The sequence below is a fragment of the Acanthaster planci genome, linkage group LG03 (genome assembly GCF_054643075.1).
Source record: "Acanthaster planci isolate LZ-2023a linkage group LG03, COTS_SCS, whole genome shotgun sequence".
Classification (NCBI taxonomy): domain Eukaryota; kingdom Metazoa; phylum Echinodermata; class Asteroidea; order Valvatida; family Acanthasteridae; genus Acanthaster; species Acanthaster planci.
The window spans coordinates 24,605,655-24,630,291 of NC_141779.1; the positions used below are offsets into that span (position 1 = coordinate 24,605,655).

Genomic DNA, 24,637 nt, shown 5'->3' on the forward strand with positions numbered 1-24,637 from the left:
GACAGTGCAAGAGGGTGCTGACCCGTCACTCCTCGACTTCTTGTCTTTACGCTGCCTTTCCCCATCCAGGCTACGCTTCCTCTTAGTGTCCTTGCCCTGCTTACTTGTCTTGCCATCCCTAGTCTCCTTCCTAGGACAGCTTCTGTTAGATTCTCCGTCACCCCTCGACGTTGACCTGTCTGAAGTGGTTCTCCTCTTCTCCCGTTCTTCATAAGTCTCGCCTTTGATGTGATCCACTTCGGAGATCCTGTCTGGGTGGCAATCCTTGTAGTGGGCCCTCAGGTTATCTCGACGGTTGTTTTTATGTGAGCATCTAAGACACCAGTAGAAAAGCCTTGGGCCATGCTCCACGGTTAGATGTCGATCAAGGCTTCTCTTGTGCATCATCGCATGGCATCTTGGACACTCCACCATCTCTTCACTCCCTCCCATTTTCACCGGTCAGGTTTCTCTCTGTGTTAGCAAACAGAAGATCCAAAAAAAGGAGATAATTTAACCCCTGATACCTTCGTTACGGTTTTTCTAAGCGCACTCCAAAGCCTACAGAGGTGAAGGTTTCTCTTAACTACACTCTCACTACAGGTACCGCTGTGGCACCCTACGTTGCCTAGGCGGGTTTCGCCTTGGTGGTGGCGTTGTCTGCCTCTGTAGCTGTGTGGACTCTTCGTCGGGCTCGCATGTCTCCTCTACGTTGTCTGGATTCTGTAGTTCCTCGTCTGGGAAATGCCTCGCTGCAGGTGACTGGAGAATTGACTCCTCCCTTTGAACGGGTTGGCTGTCTTCCACAAGACTGCCGCTGGCACCCGCCGGGTCAACCACAGGACTCCCAGGTGTGGGACTCCTCCCCGCCTTCCTTCCTTCAGGACCCCACGGTTCTATCGGGTCACCTAGGTAGGGTTTGAGACGGTCGTAGTGAACGACTTTCAGTTTTCCCTTCGGCGTCCTCTGTATCCTGTAGGTTACATCTGATAGCTTTCTAACCACCATGTAGGGTCCACACCACTTACACTGAAGCTTAGGCGACAGGCCCTTTGTTTTTGCGGGATTGTATAACCAGACAAAGCCTCCTTCGCAAATCCTATCATGTACAACGCGACGGTCATACGTTTTCTTCTGTCGCCTAGCGCTTTTCCTCAAGCACTCTCTCGCCCGATTATAAGCCGCCTGAATGTCCTCCCTGAGATTGAGTGCATAGTCCGTCTGCACGGCCTCCGGGTTCCTGTTGTCTGTCGTTGCCGTTCCAGCAGCCAAGTCGATGGGTAGGTACACCTCCCTCCCCAACATGAGCATATTGGGCGTTTCCCCGGTCGATTCTTGCGGTGTAGCTCGGTAGGCGAAGGTCGCAAACGGCAATTTCGTATCCCAGTCTTTCTGACGCCTGTGGGGCTCAATCATGGTTGAGATCATGGTCAACAGAGTCCTGTTGAAGCGTTCAATTAGGCCGTCGGACTTGGGATTATACGGCGTGGTGCGTGTCTTTTCTATCCCAAGTAAGGTACACATCTCCGAGAATACTTGCGACTCAAAGTTCCTGCCCTGATCCGAATGTAACTCGGCAGGAACTCCGAACCTACACAGGAACTCGCTGACCAGTGTTTCCGCCACCGTAGTTGCCTTCTCGTCTGCGACGGGATAAGCCTCCATCCACTTACTAAAGTAGTCGCCAACTACGAGGATATACTTATTCCCCCTATCGCTCTTTGGAAGAGGACCAACCATGTCAACAGCAATGCGCTCCATCGGCGCGCCAACCAGACGTTGCTGCAGTGGGGCTCTACTTTTCCTCGCTGGAGACTTTTTACTAGCACACACACTGCATCGTCGGACTGCAGATCTCACCTCTGCTGCCATACCAGCCCAGTAAAACCTCTGACGAATTCTCTCCAATGTCTTCCTCTGGCCTAGGTGCCCACTTGTCTTTCCACTGTGTAGTTCCGTGATTATCTCCGGGCGAAGTGCCACGGGAACTATCGGCTTCCACTTCACCTGTCGTCCATCGTCGGACTCCCAGCGCCTGTTTAGGTACCCCTCTCTGATCTCCAACTGCTCCCAGGTTAACCAATAGACCTTGGCTGTAGGCGAACATGCTGAAAGATCCTCTTGATCTGGCCTTGCCACGGCTTTCTCCTTCTCATGGAGTACCCATTTTATGGAAGGGTCTTGCAGTTGAGCTTCCCTCCACCGTTCCTTTGTAATGGTAGGCGCCGCCGTTATAACCCTGACGCCGGCTTCCTCAGACATGCGGGTGCTGCATGACTCACCACGGTCGTCACTCCCAGTCATCTCCTCTTCACGGCCACACTGCCCACATGGTCTCCTAGATAGGCCATCCGCGTTCCCATGTGAACGGCCAGCTCGATGGACGATGTTCAGGTCATGTTCCCCTATTACCTGCAGCCAACGGGCCACTTGACCTTGTGGCTCGCGAAAATTCGTAAGCCACTTCAGCGCACCGTGGTCGGTTCTTACTGTGATCCTTTTCCCGTAGATGTATTGCCGGAACTGCTTCAGAAAGACAACCACAGCGAGTAGCTCCTTTCGGGTTACGCAATAATTGCGTTCCTGCTTGCTCAATGCCCTGCTGGCGTACGCAATCACCCGCTCATCTCCATCCTTCACCTGGGACAGCACGGCCCCTATACTCACATCGCTTGCATCTGTGTCTAGGACATAGTCCGCGTATGGATCAGGGTAAGCAAGAATAGGTGATTCCTGTAGGCGCCTCTTCAACTCACAAAATGCGCCTTCAGCTTCTGCCGTCCATTCGAACTCTCGGCCCTTCTCAGTAAGGCGATGGAGGGGTCGGGCGATGTCTGCAAAACTCTTGATAAACCGTCTATAGTATGACGCGAGACCGAGGAAGCTCTGCACGTCTCTCACAGACTGAGGAGTTGGCCACTCTTTGACTGCCTTCACCTTCTCAGGATCAGTCGAGACTCCTTCGCCCGTAACCACATGGCCAAGGTACAATACACGCTGTTTGAACAGCTCACACTTTTTTGGTTTGAGCTTCAGCCCAGCTTCTCGCAGTCTCCAAAACACTGTCTGCAGGCGACTCAGCTCTTCCTCCACTGTGTCTGCAAAAACAATGATGTCGTCTAAGTACACTAGGAGTGTCTCCCAATGAAGCCCTGCGAGAACCCGTTCCATCAATCTTTCGAATGTGGATGGGGCGTTGCAAAGCCCAAAGGGCATTACACGCCATGAGTACAAACCACCTCTCACTACAAAAGCTGACTTGTTCTTGGCATCGTTATCTAGCTCCACTTGCCAATACCCCGATGCCAGGTCCAAGGTGGAGAACCACCTCGAACCCGACAACGCGTCGAGGGAGTCATCGATGCGGGGGATGGGATAGGAGTCTTTTATGGTCACCGCGTTGAGTCGACGGTAATCAACGCAAAACCGCTTGCTACCATCCTTCTTCTTTACTAAGACCACGTTAGAGGCCCAGGGACTGTCCGATGGCTCGATGATGTTGTCACGGAGCATCTCCTGCACCTGCCGATCTATCTCCTCTTGCTCCTGTCTAGGATACCGCCGTGGTCTTTCTCGTCTTGGTGGAGCATCTGCAGTATTGATTGAATGTCGGACGACATCAGTACGTCCAATGTCCGTGCTCCCTGTGGAGAACACATCCTGGTAGTCACGCAGAAGCTTTGCAATTCGATGGTGATGTTGCGGCTCCACTCCGTCTTTGCTCCGGTTGTACAAGTCGGTAAGATGTGATGGGACTTCCTCGTTGGTCTCCGCCCTAGGTAGGGTTCTCTCTGGCAATTCTATGTCTTCTTCGCCTACTGAGGTGAGAAAGCCTGCCATAGCACCCCGCTTCACCACACACAGTCTCCGTCCAGGATTGAAGACTCTGATGGGCACTACGTCTCCTCCAGCATTCACCAACAGTCGGGCCACAATCACACCTTTGTCTGCCAACTCACTCTGTTCGGCTGGCTCGACGACGCCTAAACCAGTCGCCTTGATACCTCCTGCCATGTACCCTTGCACAATCGCCTCATGGCCCGGCGGTATTTCGGCTGTTTTTGCGACAATTATCCTGGCACAAAATCGCCCTCCCTTGGTGTCGGTGCACTTTATTTTTTCGTCTCCAATTTTCAGTTCCAGGGTGTGAAAATCTAAGCTCCCCTGCGTCCGCAGTAAGAAATCCATCCCAAGGATTCCCTCTAGTGGTCCAATGTCCCCAAATACCGCATTAACATGGTAGGTGATCTTTCCCACCCGGATGTCTACGTAGGCGCTGCCGATAGTTCTCAGCAGCCCACCGCTCGCTGTTTTCACACGTGTCTCATTGCTCTCGAGCCTAGGTCTTTTACTGGCCGGAATTTCGAAGAATAATCCCGAATTAAGCACCGTATCGGTCGCACCTGTATCAACCAGTAGTTGTACACCTCTTCCCCTAACTTCTGCCGGAACAAATAATCCACTTTGTGCAACAGTCGACTTGGAAGGTACGGGAAGGTGTCTCGGCTCCGAATTGCTACGAGTTTCTTGTGAAGAGATGCTGTCACCTACTGGCCCTGCTTTTCCTCCAGCCGCACCACGGGCCCCTGGGGCAGCTGTACTTCGTTTCCCGTGTTCTGCCTCTTCTGCCCGGTCGACTGCCTACAATTTCTGGCGATGTGCCCTTTCTGCCTACACCTATAGCACGTCAAATCGCCTAAAGGAATCTCTCCACTTCCATTGTTGTTGCCGAACGGAATCCCGGTGCTCTCCGGCGCTGAGCGCGAGTTACAATTCCCTTGGTTACGCCTTTCTCCTCTTAGCTCACTGATTTCCCTATGACTTCTAAGGATCTGGTTCTCTAGGCGCTTGTAACCATCCATCATTTCCTTTTTCATTTCCTGTAGGGCGCGCTCAGTGTCACTATCGAGCACTCTGGCATATTTCGTTCTTTTGCCTTCCCTGTGTTCTTCAATCTTCAGAAAACTCTCCGTTGCAAGTGCAGCCCTCACAGCTTCTTCCAACGTTGTGGGTCGCACCCGGAAAATTCCCTCTCTGATCGCCTGGTTTTCAATTGCGTCTGCAAAATGTCCCCTAGCTAGGCGATCTCGGCCTTCCTCCGGGAGTTCGGGGTACGCCAGTTCTGACAACTCCTTGATCGCCTGCCCTAGTTCCTGTAGGCTCTCCTTGGCTCCTTGATGTCGGTGCCTCAACTCCATTAAATGATTTTCCGCCAACTGGCCCGGTCCAAACCTTTTCTCCAACTGGTCGACCAGCTTGGTGTAGGGCGGCGGACTTCCCTCGGTGCTACCACTCCCCAACATCTTCAGTGCCGGTCCCTGCAGGCTTGCGGCTAGGAATGCACCTGCCTGTGAATCCGACCAGTTGTTGGTCAACCTACACGCCTCAAAATGGCGGCGGTAATCCCTCCATGGTGTCTTCCCGTTGAACCTGTCGGGGACGATATTTGGTCGCTTCAAGGTAACGCTCGTACTTTCCTCTTTGTTGATGCTCCTATCTAGGAGGACCCCATCCTCACGTACAGACGAGTTTCTTGACACCTCCGGTGCCGTTTCTCCCTTCGGCTCTCTGCTTGTGCTCGTTTCCGCTGCTGCAGATTCCACAACTTCGTTGGCTGGCCGATTTTTCTCAGCCTGGGGTTGTATTTCAGAGTGTCCTGTTGCATCACAAGGCACAGATGCTGCAACTAACTTGGGTTTTCCTGTTCGTGGTTTGGGGGTCGGCCTTGCTCTTACCGGTGTTGATGTGGTAGGTAGGGGTAGCGCCATGTTCTCGTTGTCACCAACAATGGCCAAGGTATGTCCATTATCTGTTGTCGTCTGTCGACGAAGCCTAAGAAGGTGAAGCTCCGCCTCTAACAATGCAATTTGGTGGTCCAGCTGCCCGGCAGGGGTACTTGATAACTTTAGGCTCTCCCCCTGACTGCTCTCAGCTGCGCACGTGACCAGCTCGCCCTCAAAATCGATTAGCAAATCCTCTGCCATATCATCAAGCCAGGTGTGTCGCCTACGTAGGTGTGTTAACAATGCTTCGGCGCCAATCCCACTTCTGACACCATTTGTAGCGGTCTCCAGCGACGGAGCCTCGGGCGTGCCTTTGGTCGACCCGACGAGCGGCTGTAGAGGCGACCAGGGGGGCAGGTCCGTTTGGAGGCAGTCTACCGCCAGGCGCCGAAGCCTAACAAGTTGCACCCACGGGTCTGGTCTTGGGGGCTGGCAGAAAGGGGGCCGGTACCGTGGGTTACTGGTACTGGGGGATTTCCTGGACGAACTCAATAAAGACTCTGGTTGGCTTCAAATTTGATTGGTTGATTATTTTAATATTGGCACTCTCTTAAACAGGAGACTCCTAAATAGGCAACTCCTAATTAGGCTGCTTGTGGATTTGCAAATGGTTTACACCACCTACGTCTTGACTTGCACTGTTTCCTGCTGAATTACATAAAAGATGACCATAAAAGAGATGTGAGTGCTTATCAGGACTAATTACAATAACTGAATAAAGTCAGCACTAACCTAGTGCCCAGTAATCACTCTCCAGCACAGCGTTCTGCTCTGACAGCCAAACCAAGCAGCAGTACGAACTCGTCACGCACAAATATGACCGAACAACAGAAAGACAGGAAAGACCGCGAGTAGCTCGCGCGCATTCCTTATATACCCATGCGCGGGTTATGATTATGGGATATAAATGCTTAACTGCAAATAATTAAAGAGGGCGCTCTAACCACCCCACTATTTCGCTACAATAATAATAATAATAAACCATTGAGAACAGGTAAATCAATGCAGTAAAATAAGACATTGATGTTTAACATCGTTACGAGAGACTTTTATTGACTGGTTATTTGTTTACAATAAAGGGCGCTACACAGAAACCACCTGGTCGTCAACTACCCCACTAATTGTCACAACCAAAGATCGTACAGCGCCGAAGGCGCAAGATGGATAATTCTGCCCAAAAGGTGTAATTACCACGGGCACCATTTGAGCAAGCAATATGCCTGCGTGGTTTACGGTAATGCTTCGGTGCAGGCTCACCAGGTGGACGTGCCTGCCACGGTGCCTGCGCCTATGCAGTAATGTGCATTGCGCAGGCGTATCGCCTGCTCAAATGGCGCTTATGCGATTACAACGTTTTACGTGTATTTGTGGTGAAGTTCTCCATCTTGCGCTGCAACGCGGCGCTATACGATCTTTGGTCACAACTGTACTCATCTAAATCTCTGGTTCCACACAGCATTCGGAAGATTCCTGTCTCCACCCCCAACCAAACCATCCTACGAACTCACCCGTTCTCCCATCCCTTTTGACCCATACGTCCCAATCCATTTGTGATGACTCTTACCATTAAAACGTTACAATATGAACGCTCCTAAATGGTCAAATGCTCTCAATTCATCTTCAAAAACAGTAAAGTGTGTCTGACCACCATCTGAAGAATAGTTTTCAAACTGCTTCCATTACATATATCATAATGCAAACTTACACAATTCCACTTTTTTGGTATAGTCATTGTATTGGGTCATGAATAAAAAAAGAATATTGATCTTTCTGGCAACAGCATGGGCATTAAATTTCAAGACTTTGGCACAGGTATATGTATCAAATTGTCCTGACCTGTACAAATGGCAAGCTAGTGTACTTTGTTCTATTAAATCTTGGTTCCTTAACATTGTCATGAATCAGTAATCAATTCCTAATCATGCTAAATTTCAGGGAATTCACTTAAAAGTCCAAATATCTACAAATTCATGTTTTATAAACGACAACCTGTGAGCTGATTATAATTTCAGGTAGTCCTTAATAAAACTGCGTAATTTTTACCACAGAAATTTGCATCAACTAAGACAGAACTCATCCAAATTAAATTATGGTAATGTTATTTAGTAGACAAAACACTTACATGTACATACATATACAGTGGATAATCTAAAAAGATTCAAACTGACACAGCACCAAACTGCTCCTTTCACTCACACCCTGTAATTTTACACTCTATGTGGCAATACACATATACAATGTAACTTGAGTGCTTCCAAACTTAACCTATTTAGTCTAAGTACTAATGATGAATATGAGAATGAATGCTGGAGCTCAACCATACGTGGAATATGCTAACAGCAATCCCAGGAAGACCAGAAATGCAAGACAGCGATTCCTTGTGGTTGCGTAGTCCTCGGATACAACACATTTACTGATCTCGGCAGTCAAACAAGAAATCTCGTGAGCAATGAAGATGAAGATGAACGTTGAGACGAGAAGATTAAGACTTGGATGGCCTGGGATGAGAACTAAGATTCCCTTGGTGTCTTGAGCCAGCCAGATGTGATACTGACTGATAAACAGCTGCCAGGAAAAAGTTCAGGAGAAGCAACTTTTTAATTTAACAACAGAACAACTTAACGATATCCTTTTTTTAAAACAACCTCCACTGATAGAAGTATGTCTGAGATATTTCTACCGCGCATTTATCTCCCTTGTGATTTTTCGTAATTTGAATATGATGCATAATTTCCAATTCAGTTTTACTAGTCAACATTTTTCAAATACTTAACATATATTCAAATAAGTTTCAAATCTCAAAGTTTCTCTTAGAACGTATCCTATTTTTCCGTGCCATATGAAATTTCATTGGCTCTGAAACCCTATCCCATGGTTTATTGAATTTCTGTGAGTGACCAATGACTTCTGAGGTCAAGTAGATCAAATTGGCTTTTTAACAGAGGCAGGAAGATAATTAAACAAAAAATAGACAAGACTTACCTCCAGGGATATTGTTCCGAACCAGGCAAAGAAAGTGCTGTACCGCGTCCGTAAGGAACCAGAGCTATTCCTTAGAATCACTAAACCTGTTATCTGTTGAGAACAAGACCACAAATCTCTGTAACATTTACAGCTTAACAATATTATTAAACGTCAGAATACATGAATCTCGGCATCAGAAATTGTTCATACATACAGTTCGGGCAAAAAATTGACATACACCTGGTAGAACAAAACAGTTTTCCTCAAATTTCACAAAATCACTCATTCCTACCAACTTTTCTTTTCATGAGGACAGGCAAGATGGATCTCTACTTAATGTACATGGTGTATGCGTCAAATAAAAACACCCAGAGATGTATATATGATTCATATTTATATTTACAAAAAAATGAAAAATTTACATACTCCAATCCCAATATTTAGCGCCACTTTCTGTATTTTTTGTGACATCTCACAGTCGTAATGGACCACCTTCTGAAGTATTTTTGAATGATGGGGGTAAAAAGTAAATGTTCAAAAAACGATTTTTCAGAAATATTAATATTTTGAACCATAATAAATGTCTCCGAATATTTCAATTGAAGCACACACTATGAACATTAAGTTGAGATACAATTTGTCTGACCTCATAAGGACAAAGTTGGCTAAACAGCCAAAAATTGAGGAAAAATGTAAATCGAAAATCAAAAAGGTATCTTAAACATTACTGGAAAGCCTCAAAATGTTTGTATGACATCTAGAATACACGTATAGTAAACATAATTTCAAAACAAATAGTCAGCATTATGTGTCTTAAAAGTTGACTATTTTTCCCCATTAAGCTTGTATTGATATCATTCGTTGCCCACACAAAAACTCTGTTTTTATCATTTAAATCTTACCGGCAATGCACTGATGAAGGTATGCACTTCATTACAATCTGGCTTGCTGCTACACATAAAAGAATGGACGGTGTATATCTAGTAAACAAAAAGAAAGAAATGATAATATAGGGTGTCTTGGATTAGTTTACGCGGAACAACCCTGACCCCGGGACAATTATATGTGTATGATGTGTCATACAAGCGGGATGAAAGGGCCCAAGGTTCAGCCTACGTGACTTGTGGAAGCTAGTTAAACACACACATTGAGTTGAATAGTAAAACTTAACTCAAATCTGAAAGACGGCCACACAGTAACAACTCAACCAGTAAGTTAAAGAATGGCATTCTCCAAAATAGCCGCTGTGTTATCATGGCTGCAGTTCAAATGTGCTCTGCACAGCTTAGAATTGCGATGAAGGTCACAATGCAAATAAAATAAACATTGTTGCAGTTCTTGGAAACGGCGCAAGGCAATTATGGCTCCCTTATTTATTAAATTAAATGTGTTAAAGCTAGAGGATATTATCATATGAACCTTGGAACATTTTGGGTACCTTGGGTTTTGTACGCTTAGCCAGGGTGCCTAAAATGGGACAGAAGAGCTGGGCCTTGTAACAAAAGACTGTACTTGGAATAAAAGACCGAGCTGCTAGGAATTGCTAACATTTTTTCAGTTGTCAATAGCAGAGGAAATCCATCCTTGTTTTGAAAGATTATACCACTGTTTGTGACATTCAGCGAGAGCGGATTACCACCGGGAACAGAAGCACTTTAGCACTCCAGTGATGAGTGATACAATACCGCTGCAAGTTAATCTGGCCCCTATTGAAAAGACGCCAGCAGTGCAATTATGCCAGTTTTGGGAACAAAAGAAACTTATGTAACGCCACACAATCTGGGCTCTCTTTACAAGGCGGCAGGCCTGGCTGAAATACTCGGGCATCAATAGATGTTGTGTGTCAGATTACAGTAACCACCAGACAGTCACTCGATGGGGTTTAGGCATTCAGGAAAAGCGGATATGAATTTTTGAATTTTTAAGGCAGAGAACCAAACCAATCACGACAGACTACAGACCAGAGCCAACGTTCTACTTACTGCAATAAAAATAAACCCAACGATGTTACTGACAACAGTCCAAGCTGTAGAGAACAGATTGTCTGAGTGGCTATCATTTAGCCTGTTGGTTACACGTAGATGGATGTAGCCCATGGCAAACAGCATACCATAAATTATGATCTGCAAGACAATAATAAGAACACTTCCACTAAAACTCTGTTTAAGTACAAGCTTAATTGCTATCTATATACTCTAATCTGTGACTACCAGGAACATCAATTCAGTGCTGCCTCTTTTGTCTCTGAGGATTGGATGTTTGTTCTTGCTCCAGTGTCACATAGCAACAGGTGCAAATTCAGTTATCTGAAATCTGCTCCAATAAGTATATAGTTACCATTGCAAAAAACAAGTTTTTAAGTTGGAATGTAAGGTATTTGGGATGTTGGAGAAACCTGGCAGGAGTATAGTTGAAAATTACACAGCAAATACTGAGTGACTTCAGTAACTTTTAAACAAAGTTTTCATATTTTCCATTTAAAACTGGACCCAATCCCACCAGTTACGGTCCAACATGACATGACAAACAGCGCTGGTCATGCTGGTAAGAAATAAAAAATTTAATGAAAAGACAAAAGCAGCAAAGAAGCATTCACAGCAGCATGAAGGACTTCTGAAGCAATGGAACCCTAGAGATGTGATTTGACTAATCTCAACTTACCTACATAAAGCCAGTCACTGAGTAAGGAGAATCGAACAATGGTACAGAGTCTCCTTGAAATGTTATGAGCCTCTTCCTCTGAGGACTACCCAATGACAGCAGGGAGAAGCCTATTTCTATCGCCCGACTACCCAATGACAGCAGGGAGAAGCCTATTTCTATCGCCTAGATTATATTATCTTTAAATTTTGTCCAGATTTGACCGGGTTTTGTTAGCCCTTAGTGGAACTGATATAAGATGTTTGTTTCTCTTCAATTAGGGGCAACTGCATGGATTTGGTTAGTAATCAGCAGAAACATTCTGCTAACTGCCGTAATATTTCGTGGCTGATGCTTCCATGTACACACAGACTTCCCCAGCTGAGGCTTTCATTAAAACATTCTAGCCACATGGTTAGAACTCCCTTGGCTGTTTTTGAGTAGCTACTCCTTAAGTGTGAAACTGACAAGCTCTGTTAGCTAAAAAAGTGTGCTTAGCAGGCCAAGTTTAGACCATGGCCTAATGCAGCAACCGCAGAGGTACCTTAAATCCAATTAATTTATTTGAGCTGCTAGCTTACAGTCAAATATAATTTTCATGAAAGTCACTGCTGTGTTCTTTCTACAGTGACATGGGAGAGAAATATGCTGGATGAAGATGATACTTACAAATCTGTCTAACCGCCAACGGAACCACCACTCATGCAGACTTTGGCCAGGCCAATAAAACAACGTGTTTATTGGCCACCAATTGAACAACGAATTGAAGAAAATCTGAAAGACAAATTAATAGGCAAAGTTGAGACACTGGTTAATTGAACACAACAAACACTGTTTAGAAATTAGACATATTTTAAAATTTAAAAAATGACACAGTACAAAGAATGAGATATTTCCAAGAGCAGTACTAAGAAACAAAAGCTACAAATGAACCGTTAAGATTGAGTAAATTTCACCTTTTACCCTAATAACTCAATATACATGTATGTTAAAGTCCAACTGATTGGTATTTTAGAGGTTGCAAAACTGCATTGTCGGCAACTTTTACTTTATTCGGGGCTTGGAGTTGATGACCGAATTTGGAAATTAAGCAGGAGAATCACGGCCTTGGGTTTCTGAGGTGTTAGGTTTTTCAGGTTTTACTTAGGTTTGTTTACAATATCAGTAAATGCTGTGGAAGTTACAATAAGACCGAGAACCCACCCAACCAAAGCAAACCAATGAATGTATTTCTTTCCCCAGACTTTACTCACTTCAGACATTGACACGGTCACACAAATAGTGAAGAAAACTCCAATCTTCAGTAACATGTAAACATAATGAGATGGATGAGCTGTGAAGAAACACAAATCAGTGATAGGAGTTGAATATTGACGAGGAATTCTCGGGTTATGTCATCTGGTGCAACATGAGGAGGTACATGCATATTCAAGGAATTTGTTATTCAAATTTAGAAACTGCGATTTCTCTGCCTTTTTTTCCTTACTACGTTAAAAGGTATGCGTACATGCCCAGCATGTAACTTTAACACAGGAATCTGTGCAGGTAAGGACACTGTGCAATACAGTTAAGTACATCAGAAACTAGGTGAGGGTCTCCAATTGGAAATCATGTACAAAGTCTGAGGGAATCCTTCAGAGAGAAAGTCTGATTATAGACAACACAATAGGACGTCCAATACTGACAGTGTTTGTACACTAGCGCAGATGTCAAGGGGATAATTTCTTCTGTTTAGGAAATTCAGGACCAGGTCAAGGGGGGGGGAGAAATTGTGCCCATAGCGCATTTGTCACCATGATAATTACTATTCACCACATTTATGTGTGCAGTCTGTCCAACTAAGGTGTGTCAGTATGTGTATGCAGGGGAAGGGGTGGGGTGGGGAGTATATATCTACATGTATGAAAGAATATGAAATTTAGTGCAAACTGTAAGATACAGTAGATATGATTGGATGAATGACCTATACCAATGTTGCTGTATGTGTACCCTTTGGAATATATCAAATTTATTTCAAACATTCACTTCAGCATATTTCCTCATGCGTTTCCTCGGAATTGTCAAACACTTTGGTGAACAAAGACAGGTTACCAACCAAGTAATCTAAAGGGTGTTACCAGGACTTTTTAGGCGGGGAAGGGGAGCCGAATTACTCATCAGCACCAAACTGATCAACTGTCAACAATGGAAAGGGAAGCCAAATCACTCATCAACACCAAACTGATCAACCGTCAACAATGGAAAGGGGAGCCAAATCACTCATCAACACCAAACTGATCAACTGTCAACAGTGGAAGGGGGAGCCAAATCACTCATCAGCACCAAACTGATCAACTGTCAACAGTGGAAGGGGGAGCCAAATCACTCATCAGCACCAAACTGATCAACTGTCAACAGTGGAAGGGGGAGCCAAATCACTCATCAACACCAAACTGATCAACTGTCAACAGTAGAAAGGGGAGCCAAATCACTCATCAGCACCAAACTGATCAACCGTCAACAGTGGAAGGGGGAGCCAAATCACTCATCAGCACCAAACTGATCAACCGTCAACAGTGGAAGGGGGAGCCAAATCACTCATCAGCACCAAACTGATCAACCGTCAACAGTGGAAGGGGGAGCCAAATCACTCATCAGCACCAAACTGATCAACCGTCAACAGTGGAACTGGGAGCCACATCACTCATCAGTACCAAACTGATCAACTGTCAACAGTGGAAGGGGGAGCCAAATCACTCATCAGCACCAAACTGATCAACTGTCAACAGTGGAAGGGGGAGCCAAATCACTCATCAGCACCAAACTGATCAACTGTCAACAGTGGAAGGGGGAGCCAAATCACTCATCAGTACCAAACTGATCAACCGTCAACAGTGGAAGGGGGAGCCAAATCACTCATCAACACCAAACTGATCAACTGTCAACAGTGGAAGGGGGAGCCAAATCACTCATCAACACCAAACTGATCAACTGTCAACAATGGAAGGGAAGCCAAATCACTCATCAGCACCAAACTGATCAACCGTCAACAGTGGAACTAGGAGCCACATCACTCATTAGTACCAAACTGATCAACTGTCAACAATGGAAGGGGGAGCCAAATCACTCATCAGCACCAAACTGATCAACTGTCAACAGTGGAACTGGGAGCCACATCACTCATTAGTACCAAACTGATCAACCGTCAACAGTGGAAGGGGGAGCCAAATCACTCATCAGCACCAAACTGATCAACCGTCAACAGTGGAACTGGGAGCCACATCACTCATCAGTACCAAACTGATCAACTGTCAACAATGGAAGGGGGAGCCAAATCACTCATCAGCACGAAACTGATCAACCGTTATCAGTGGAACTGGGAGCCACATCACTCATCAGTACCAAACTGATCAACTGTCAACAATGGAAGGGGGAGCCACATCACTCATCAGCACCAAACTGATCAACTGTCAACAGTGGAAGGGGGAGCCAAATCACTCATCAACACCAAACTGATCAACTGTCAACAATGGAAGGGAAGCCAAATCACTCATCAGCACCAAACTGATCAACCGTCAACAATGGAAGGGGGAGCCAAATCACTCATCAACACCAAACTGATCAACTGTCAACAGTGGAAGGGGGAGCCAAATCACTCATCAACACCAAACTGATCAACTGTCAACAATGGAAGGGAAGCCAAATCACTCATCAGCACCAAACTGATCAACCGTCAACAGTGGAAGGGGGAGCCAAATCACTCATCAGTACCAAAATGATCAACTGTCAACAATGGAAGGGAAGCCAAATCACTCATCAACACCAAACTGATCAACTGTCAACAATGGAAGGGGGAGCCACATCACTCATCAGCACCAAACTGATCAACTGTCAACAGTGGAAGGGGGAGCCAAATCACTCATCAGCACCAAACTGATCAACTGTCAACAGTGGAACTGGGAGCCGCATCACTCATTAGTACCAAAATGATCAACTGTCAACAGTGTAAGGGGGAGCCAAATCACTCATCAGCACCAAACTGATCAACTGTCAACAGTGGAACTGGGAGCCGCATCACTCATTAGTACCAAAATGATCAACTGTCAACAGTGGAAGGGGGAGCCAAATCACTCATCAGCACCAAACTGATCAACCGTTATCAGTAGAAGGGGGAGCCAAATCACTCATCAGCAACAAACTGATCAACTGTCAACAGTGGAAGGGGGAGCCAAATCACTCATCAACACCAAACTGATCAACTGTCAACAGTGGAAGGGGGAGCCAAATCACTCATCAGTACCAAACTGATCAACTGTCAACAGTGGAACTGGGAGCCGCATCACTCATCAGTACCAAAATGATCAACTGTCAACAGTGGAAGGGAGAGCCAAATCACACATCAGCACCAAACTGATCAACTGTCAACAGTGGAACTGGGAGCCGCATCACTCATTAGTACCAAAATGATCAACTGTCAACAGTGGAAGGGGGAGCCAAATCACTCATCAGCACCAAACTGATCAACCGTCAACAGTGGAAGGGGGAGTCAAATCACTCATCAGCAACAAACTGATCAACTGTCAACAATGGAACTGGGAGCCAAATCACTCATCAGCACCAAACTGATCAACCGTCAACAGTGGAAGGGGGAGTCAAATCACTCATCAGTACCAAACTGATCAACCGTAAACAGTGGAACTGGGAGCCACATCACTCATTAACACCAAACTGATCAACTGTCAACAGTGGAAGGGGGAGTCAAATCACTCATCAGTACCAAACTGATCAACCGTTATCAGTGGAACTGGGAGCCACATCACTCATTAGTACCAAACTGATCAACTGTCAACAGTGGAAGGGGGAGCCAAATCACTCATCAACACCAAACTGATCAACTGTCAACAATGGAAGGGGGAGTCACATCACTCATCAGTACCAAACTGATCAACTGTCAACAGTGGAACTGGGAGCCAAATCACTCATCAGTACCAAACTGATCAACTGTCAACAGTGGAAGGGGGAGTCAAATCACTCATCAGTACCAAACTGATCAACTGTCAACAGTGGAAGGGGGAGCCAAATCACTCATCAACACCAAACTGATCAACCGTTATCAGTGGAAGGGGGAGCCAAATCACTCATCAGCAACAAACTGATCAACTGTCAACAGTGGAACTGGGAGCCAAATCACTCATCAACACCAAGCTGATCAACTGTCAACAGTGGAAGGGGGAGCCAAATCACTCATCAGTACCAAACTGATCAACTGTCAACAGTGGAACTGGGAGCCGCATCACTCATCAGCACCAAACTGATCAACTGTCAACAGTGGAAGGGGGAGCCAAATCACTCATCAACACCAAACTGATCAACCGTTATCAGTGGAAGGGGGAGCCAAATCACTCATCAGCAACAAACTGATCAACTGTCAACAGTGGAACTGGGAGCCAAATCACTCATCAACACCAAACTGATCAACTGTCAACAGTGGAAGGGGGAGCCAAATCACTCATCAGTACCAAACTGATCAACTGTCAACAGTGGAACTGGGAGCCGCATCACTCATCAGTACCAAAATGATCAACTGTCAACAGTGGAAGGGGGAGCCAAATCACTCATCAGCACCAAACTGATCAACTGTCAACAGTGGAACTGGGAGCCGCATCACTCATTAGTACCAAAATAATCAACTGTCAACAGTGGAAGGGGGAGCCAAATCACTCATCAGCACCAAACTGATCAACCGTCAACAGTGGAAGGGGGAGTCAAATCACTCATCAGTACCAAACTGATCAACTGTCAACAATGGAACTGGGAGCCAAATCACTCATCAGCACCAAACTGATCAACCGTCAACAGTGGAAGGGGGAGTCAAATCACTCATCAGTACCAAACTGATCAACCGTAAACAGTGGAACTGGGAGCCACATCACTCATTAACACCAAACTGATCAACTGTCAACAGTGGAAGGGGGAGTCAAATCACTCATCAGTACCAAACTGATCAACCGTTATCAGTGGAACTGGGAGCCACATCACTCATTAGTACCAAACTGATCAACTGTCAACAGTGGAAGGGGGAGCCAAATCACTCATCAACACCAAACTGATCAACTGTCAACAATGGAAGGGGGAGTCACATCACTCATCAGTACCAAACTGATCAACTGTCAACAGTGGAACTGGGAGCCAAATCACTCATCAGTACCAAACTGATCAACTGTCAACAGTGGAAGGGGGAGTCAAATCACTCATCAGTACCAAACTGATCAACTGTCAACAGTGGAAGGGGGAGCCAAATCACTCATCAACACCAAACTGATCAACCGTTATCAGTGGAAGGGGGAGCCAAATCACTCATCAGCAACAAACTGATCAAATGTCAACAGTGGAACTGGGAGCCAAATCACTCATCAACACCAAGCTGATCAACTGTCAACAGTGGAAGGGGGAGCCAAATCACTCATCAGTACCAAACTGATCAACTGTCAACAGTGGAACTGGGAGCCGCATCACTCATCAGCACCAAACTGATCAACTGTCAACAGTGGAAGGGGGAGCCAAATCACTCATCAACACCAAACTGATCAACCGTTATCAGTAGAAGGGGGAGCCAAATCACTCATCAGCAACAAACTGATCAACTGTCAACAATGGAACTGGGAGCCAAATCACTCATCAACACCAAACTGATCAACTGTCAACAGTGGAAGGGGGAGCCAAATCACTCATCAGTACCAAACTGATCAACTGTCAACAGTGGAACTGGGAGCCGCATCACTCATCAGTACCAAAATGATCAACTGTCAACAGGGGAAGGGGGAGCCAAATCACTCATCAGCACCAAACTGATCAACTGTCAACAGTGGAACTGGGAGCCGCATCACTCATTAGTACCAAAATAATCAACTGTCAACAGTGGAAGGGGGAGCCAAATCACTCATCAGCACCAAACTGATCAACCGTCAACAGTGGAAGGGGGAGTCAAATCACTCATCAGCAACAAACTGATCAACTGTCAACAATGGAACTGGGAGCCAAATCACTCATCAACACCAAACTGATCAACTGTCAACAATGGAAGGGGGAGTCAAATCACTCATCAGTACCAAACTGATCAACTGTCAACAGTGGAAGGGGGAGCCAAATCACTCATCAACACCAAACTGATCAACTGTCAACAGTGGAACTGGGAGCCGCATCACTCATCAGCACCAAACTGATCAACTGTCAACAGTGGAACTGGGAGCCAAATCACTCATCAACACCAAACTGATCAACTGTCAACAGTGGAAGGGGGAGCCAAATCACTCATCAGCACCAAACTGATCAACCGTCAACAGTGGAAGGGGGAGCCAAATCACTCATCAGTACCAAACTGATCAACCGTCAACAGTGGAACTGGGAGCCACATCACTCATCAGCACCAAACTGATCAACCGTCAACAGTGGAAGGGGGAGCCACATCACTCATCAGTACCAAACTGATCAACCGTCAACAGTGGAACTGGGAGCCACATCACTCATTAGTACCAAACTGATCAACTGTCAACAGTGGAAGGGGGAGTCAAATCACTCATCAGTACCAAACTGATCAACCGTTATCAGTGGAACTGGGAGCCACATCACTCATTAGTACCAAACTGATCAACTGTCAACAGTGGAAGGGGGAGCCAAATCACTCATCAGCACCAAACTGATCAACTGTCAACAGTGGAACTGGGAGCCAAATCACTCATCAGCACCAAACTGATCAACTGTCAACAGTGGAAGGGGGAGCCAAATCACTCATCAGCACCAAACTGACCGTTATCAGTGGAAGTGGGATTGATTCCAATCTTCAACAGATTTCTCCTTTTCTCCATCTCTTGCTTTTTCAATTTTTTTTTTTTGGGGGGGGAAGGCACCTTGCAAGGCCCATGTATAGTATACAGCCAGTGACAAGTTTTTGGCTGTCACTCAGTGCATCAATTTACTAGGTATTTTTCTGCCTAACAACCTTAAGAAATACAGGTACTGCTGTGATCAGTTAATCGGCCAAACTTTGGTCTGATGTTTAGTCCAGTGACTAACCTGATGCTGACTCCTGTGTGACTCTTGGAGGTAATGCCATGGTCGTGTAAATAAGTAGATACCAGAAGGACACCAGAGGCACAAAGTAGTAGAACTGATACGGTCTATTCATGACCAAACACAGTGAGACTACTAACAAATTCTGCCTGAACAAAACCTGCAGGAAAAAAGATAACACTTTTAGCAAGACACGAATGAAATTCTTAGCTTATCCATGCATGTTTAGTATTGCTACAATTTACAGTTCTTCATGACCATGTTTCTGAGTCTATAAATGTTAGCAACTCAGCTGTTGAAATATAAAAGATCTGACTAAATTGATTATTTAATTTTAAAGAAAGTCACTTCAAATAATTCATTTACATCAGTTTCAATATTTCAAGAAACCACCTTTAACTTTGTGCTTCACAACAAATGATATTAGTAATAAGTATCTAATCAATTTGATTCTAGAATTGTGAAAATCTCTTGACTTCTAATAAGTGCAGTGACCGTTCCATGTACATATGCATTCCTTTCTACAGATTTACCTGACACACTCTCACTAAACCGAATTTCTGTTTGTCCCAGCTGGCAGTGAATTGACCATAAGCAGTCTGAAACAGATAGCTGGCCACCAGAATCCTGATATGCATGTAGATTGGAATTTTCTGTAAAAAAAAACAGAGAGTAAAATACAGTTACGGTAAAACTCAGTGATGCTGGTGAGAGTTGAAACAAGAAAGTGTGAATCACAATTAACCACTTCCAGTGGGCAGTTATCAATGTTGATGATACTGGGCTGGGATATTTATCACGTTGTTTCTGTTTTCAAAATTCTTTTAATATTCCTATCTTCATTTACTGGACACTTACAAAACATGTGAAGGATTGTCTGGTGGCCCCTCTAGTGAGTCCAGATTTTGCGGTGTTATATAACATTCTTTTGTTCATGAACCTAACTCAGTGTGCTGCTGACCTCTTTTCAATAGCGGCCAGATTAGCATGCAGCGGTGCTGTGTGGCTCATCGCTGCGGTGGTGGAGCAATTTTTTCCCCAATGGTAATCCGCTCGCTCTAAATGCCCCAAACCGTGGTATACTGTTTCAAAAAAAGGCTGGTTTATCTCCACTTTTGAGAGTGAAAAAATGTCGGTAATTCCCAGCAGCCTGGTCTTTTGTTACAAGGCCCTATTCTCTTTGTCCAAAAAACACTTTGTAAACAGACCGAGTTCGGAGACCCTGGCCACGCATATAAAGCAGACATTTCCGGATCCGGAATCCCTGGCAGGGAGTGGTTAAAAGTGAATAATGAAATGCGCAAAAAAAACCCACCAACGTACTCTTAGGCATGTGTCTATATGGCTTACTTACGATTAAATCTTACTCATTGTGTCTGAAGACACTGTGGCAGACATACCTGACAACTGTTTAGTTTCCTTGGAAAGATTTGAAGGGCTGCACACTGAAGTAAGCAATACAAGTTAGTTTTCAGAAAATCACTCAACACCTTACCAGATTTGTCGGGTGAGATTGTAAATGTACCAATATTCATTTTAATGAGCATCGAAAGTATTCTTATCCATTGACTCATAGGCAAGAAAAACCTCCACAGACTTTGTCCACCCAGACTCTACCAAATATGCATGTGACCACAAGGTCATAATCTATAGGTTGTTTTTTACCCTGCTAGCTCCTGTGATGTGATATATCAGGATTGCTAACTGCATCCATCCTTTCCATTCTGTGGTCTGAGGGACATTCAGTACAACCGGCTAGCAAACAAGACAGAAAAATATCCATTGTCACCGGTACATAGTAGGAAAATGAGGAAACTAAGATAGCGATGCATCCATATCAGCAATAACACATCTTTAGAGGTACACTTTAACCTTACCCCCAGGCTCTTGCACTAGAAAGCATACTGAACTTCACAGGTTCATGTACTTGTCTATGTACTTGTACATGCAGGTCACTGTACCAAACCTGATAAACTCCAACAGAATGAGCCTGTTGGAGTTTGAGTGATATGGTATGGATGGGTCTATGCAGTATAGGATGACTTGCACTGAAGTGGTACCAAACCTGACAAAATCAAGCATAGTCCAACACTTGGTACAGCAAGCCAGACGCTGCACACCATGAGCCATGTGTGTTCCAACTCACACAGAATCCAACATCATCACCCTGGGCTTTTGATACCAAGTCCAACAAAATGTAACAAGCTCATCAGGTAAAGTACCAAACCTGCCAAAACCTAATAAAACCTGCTGTTGGAGTATGGCAGGTTTGGGGTAGTTAGGGTAAAAAAAGCACAAATTTACAACATTCTCAGCTGATGACTCACCTTGGAAACTTTTTTAACAAAGAACAATCCAAGAACAAGGACATATACCAGTGGAATAAAGAAAGATTTGTAGGTGAAGAACTTCTGCTCTTTGTAGAGGAAATCCGTCCTAAAAGAGAAATAAAACAAAAAAAAGACACAAAACGAAAAAAGACCTAAGTGGATAAGTAAAAAAATTTACAGTTCCAAATCAGTGTTTATTTTTTGAAAGAGAAAAGGACATAATAATACTTTACTCCCCACCCCCCATCCCGCAAAAAAGTTTGGCTACGCAGAAATATAGTATCCAACATGCTATCACAACTTTTACCTGTCAGCTAGGAAGAAATACAGCAGGATGATTCCAAACTTTGCCAAGGAGCTGGTTAATTTATGCACCTGCACAAGATCGCTGGCTTTCTGTGCAGTGTTACTAGACTCAGGGTCTCTGCACACGGTGCCCTCTTGCGATGGCTGGACATGATTGTGGAGATTTGCTGCATTAACGGAGGCAGGTTCGGGGACAGGTTGGGTGGCGATGTGTCTTAAACGTGCTCTAAGGCCCACAGAAATTACACCACTGCAGGTTGAAGATTGATAGACAACATCAGATGAAAGTATGTTAGTTTCTGCACTACTGCACAGGACACCCATTTAGATCCATTCACTATAAATGCAAAGAGGAATTTTGATGACATCTGACCTGAGCCACTGGAGATAAGAGGTGAAAAACTGAACCTTGGATCACTTCAACAGAAGTAACATTATGAATTGCTATCAAAGACAACCATTTCTTTGTGGAGTGATTTGTTTTTAGCATCCACCCTGAAATGTCCGTGGAAATTTGTCACAACCTGTGTACGTGCTTTTGATCCGATATTATGATGTGAGAAACATTTTGATTCATTAAAGTGAACACTTCAACTTGACTTGCATAGATAGGCCCTGTGCTGCCATACCGTTTCCAAACAGCGCCACTGCATATTTGTGTTGAGCATTTTCAGCGTTCTCCTCAATCCCACTCAGTTCTTCACAAAGTGCTCAAGTTACAACTTACCACGAGATGAAGAAACAGAAAGTCAGCATCTGTAGCAGGTTAGGAACAAAGCTTTCACCAGTACAGCATGATGTGTCCGGTGAACGAGTTTTAGAATTACACACCAAGTTGAGTAAGAGTTGTGTATCCTGTAGGAAAGAAGAACACAGCAAGCATCTTATATCTGATTTCATTTCGTTGCTTAAAGACAAGATTGTCTCATGAAATCTGCAACTAGGGGCCTACAAGGTTGCTAGGCACACAAAAAACCACCCACAATGCTGTTGGATGCCTATTGCTGGCAGCTTATTTCCTCAGAGTGGCCCATTTGCCTGCAACTTTCTCTGCATGCATTTTGGCAGTTCTGTGAAATGGGTCTCTGGTTCAAGATGTCAAACTGACCTGTGCTGGAAAACTTCCACTTGACCTTGTCATTCTTTATATGCTGATCATCTGTACCAGATCTTTGAAAAACGCTTCAATTGTACAAAATTCTCCTAAAAAAGATTACATAATATTCACTATCCTCAACTTTTCCCAGCATGTTCTGTGAAATGGTTAGCTATTATTTTGCAGTACAAACAAAGATTTCAGAGAGTTGGGAAAGTTGAAGGTGTCGTCTGGCAATAATCATGATTACTCAGTCCAGTTCTAGGTAGAGAAAACTTTTTACAAGATGCTGCCGGCAGGTATTCTCAGACCTATTCAATAATGATGATTACGATTACTTACAGTGTGAAGTGCCTCACTGTTCAGGTGTATTCCATCCATTGTGCCTGCCTCTGATTTATTGGAAACTTCTATTGCTGAATACCACAGGTACACACCTGAATTAGCTCTATGGATAACCAACAAATACTAAGATTTGAGGTGGAAATTATTCTGGGTAGTGTCACTGTGAATCTCAAGGTACACTATGGCCAATTAATAAAGGTACAAGAGTCAGTATGAGCTCATGCAATTGTTCATGCATGTACGGCAGGAGGAAGGGGCACCCAATTTTTCATCAGAATGTACACAAAAATGTTGTGACTTCTCAATATATATGTATGCATCTGAGATTAAGGACCTAATGAATGCCCCCATTCTCTCTTTCATGATTGAGATTCCCCTGTGTTATCAATCACTGTATCAAAATGCACTATACCACTTTGAGATAGAAAACACTAGTTGTATAGTTTAACAACAGAAGGAAAAGGTCTAACTTGGAATGCACTCTGAAATCGAGAAGTTGCTCTACAACAAAAGCAAAGAAGGGGAAACAGCAAATGGATGTGTTCCATTTGATCACAAGAAGTGAAAGGTGCAATCTTACAGTTTCTTCGTGGCAGATACATGTAAGTCTTCACAAAATTTAAAATAACGAGTACACAAAACAACTACCTTTTGGAAATTGGGATAATCATATTGATATGTTTATGATAGCAGTGTGTACACCGATGCCGTCCTTTTTATCCCAGTAGTGCGTTACAGTAAACACAGTGATACACCAGCAGTGCACAGTGCTGTTGTAATAAGATTGTGGAGTCTGACTTACAAGACATCTGCTGCCGCAGTATTGTAGAGATCTAGCTGCTTGTTACTGATCATTCTACGACTTGAACTGAGCAATGACTCCTGAACCGGTGCTGCAGCAGACAAGAAATTAGCACTAAAAGGTCATAGGAATCTTCTCTGCATTTAACAATCTTGGGTCTTTTCATTCATGTCACTTGAAATTTCAGAAAGAAGATACAAGAAAGAAAGAAGAAAGAAGAAAAAAGATACATGTACGCATAATTTTCTCTCAATGTCACATGAAACAAAAACATTCATAACTTTTCAAGAAACAAAGAATAAGTCGTACTCCAGGACAATTGTATTAACAAAATAACAAGAGT

At 44.5% G+C, this 24,637-nt stretch overlaps 1 protein-coding gene across 2 annotated transcripts in view; it reads right to left on the reverse strand.

Annotated features, from left to right (window-relative positions):
- Positions 1-6,788: 6,788 nt before the first annotated feature.
- casd1 (CAS1 domain containing 1) overlaps positions 6,789-24,637 on the reverse strand; it is a 51,572-nt gene continuing 33,723 nt past the window's right edge. For both annotated transcript variants that reach the window (XM_022255957.2, XM_022255964.2), the window contains exons 8-21: positions 24,295-24,385; positions 23,490-23,595; positions 22,779-22,906; positions 22,053-22,301; positions 21,743-21,851; positions 21,081-21,170; positions 19,949-20,068; positions 19,419-19,575; positions 12,620-12,699; positions 12,036-12,140; positions 10,709-10,849; positions 9,629-9,706; positions 8,745-8,837; positions 6,789-8,327 (exon numbers count right to left, since the gene is read on the reverse strand). In XM_022255957.2, coding sequence (XP_022111649.2) covers positions 8,076-8,327; positions 8,745-8,837; positions 9,629-9,706; positions 10,709-10,849; positions 12,036-12,140; positions 12,620-12,699; positions 19,419-19,575; positions 19,949-20,068; positions 21,081-21,170; positions 21,743-21,851; positions 22,053-22,301; positions 22,779-22,906; positions 23,490-23,595; positions 24,295-24,385 — 1,799 coding nt within the window. In that variant the 3' untranslated portion in view covers positions 6,789-8,075. The remainder of the gene's footprint in view (positions 8,328-8,744; positions 8,838-9,628; positions 9,707-10,708; positions 10,850-12,035; positions 12,141-12,619; positions 12,700-19,418; positions 19,576-19,948; positions 20,069-21,080; positions 21,171-21,742; positions 21,852-22,052; positions 22,302-22,778; positions 22,907-23,489; positions 23,596-24,294; positions 24,386-24,637) is intronic.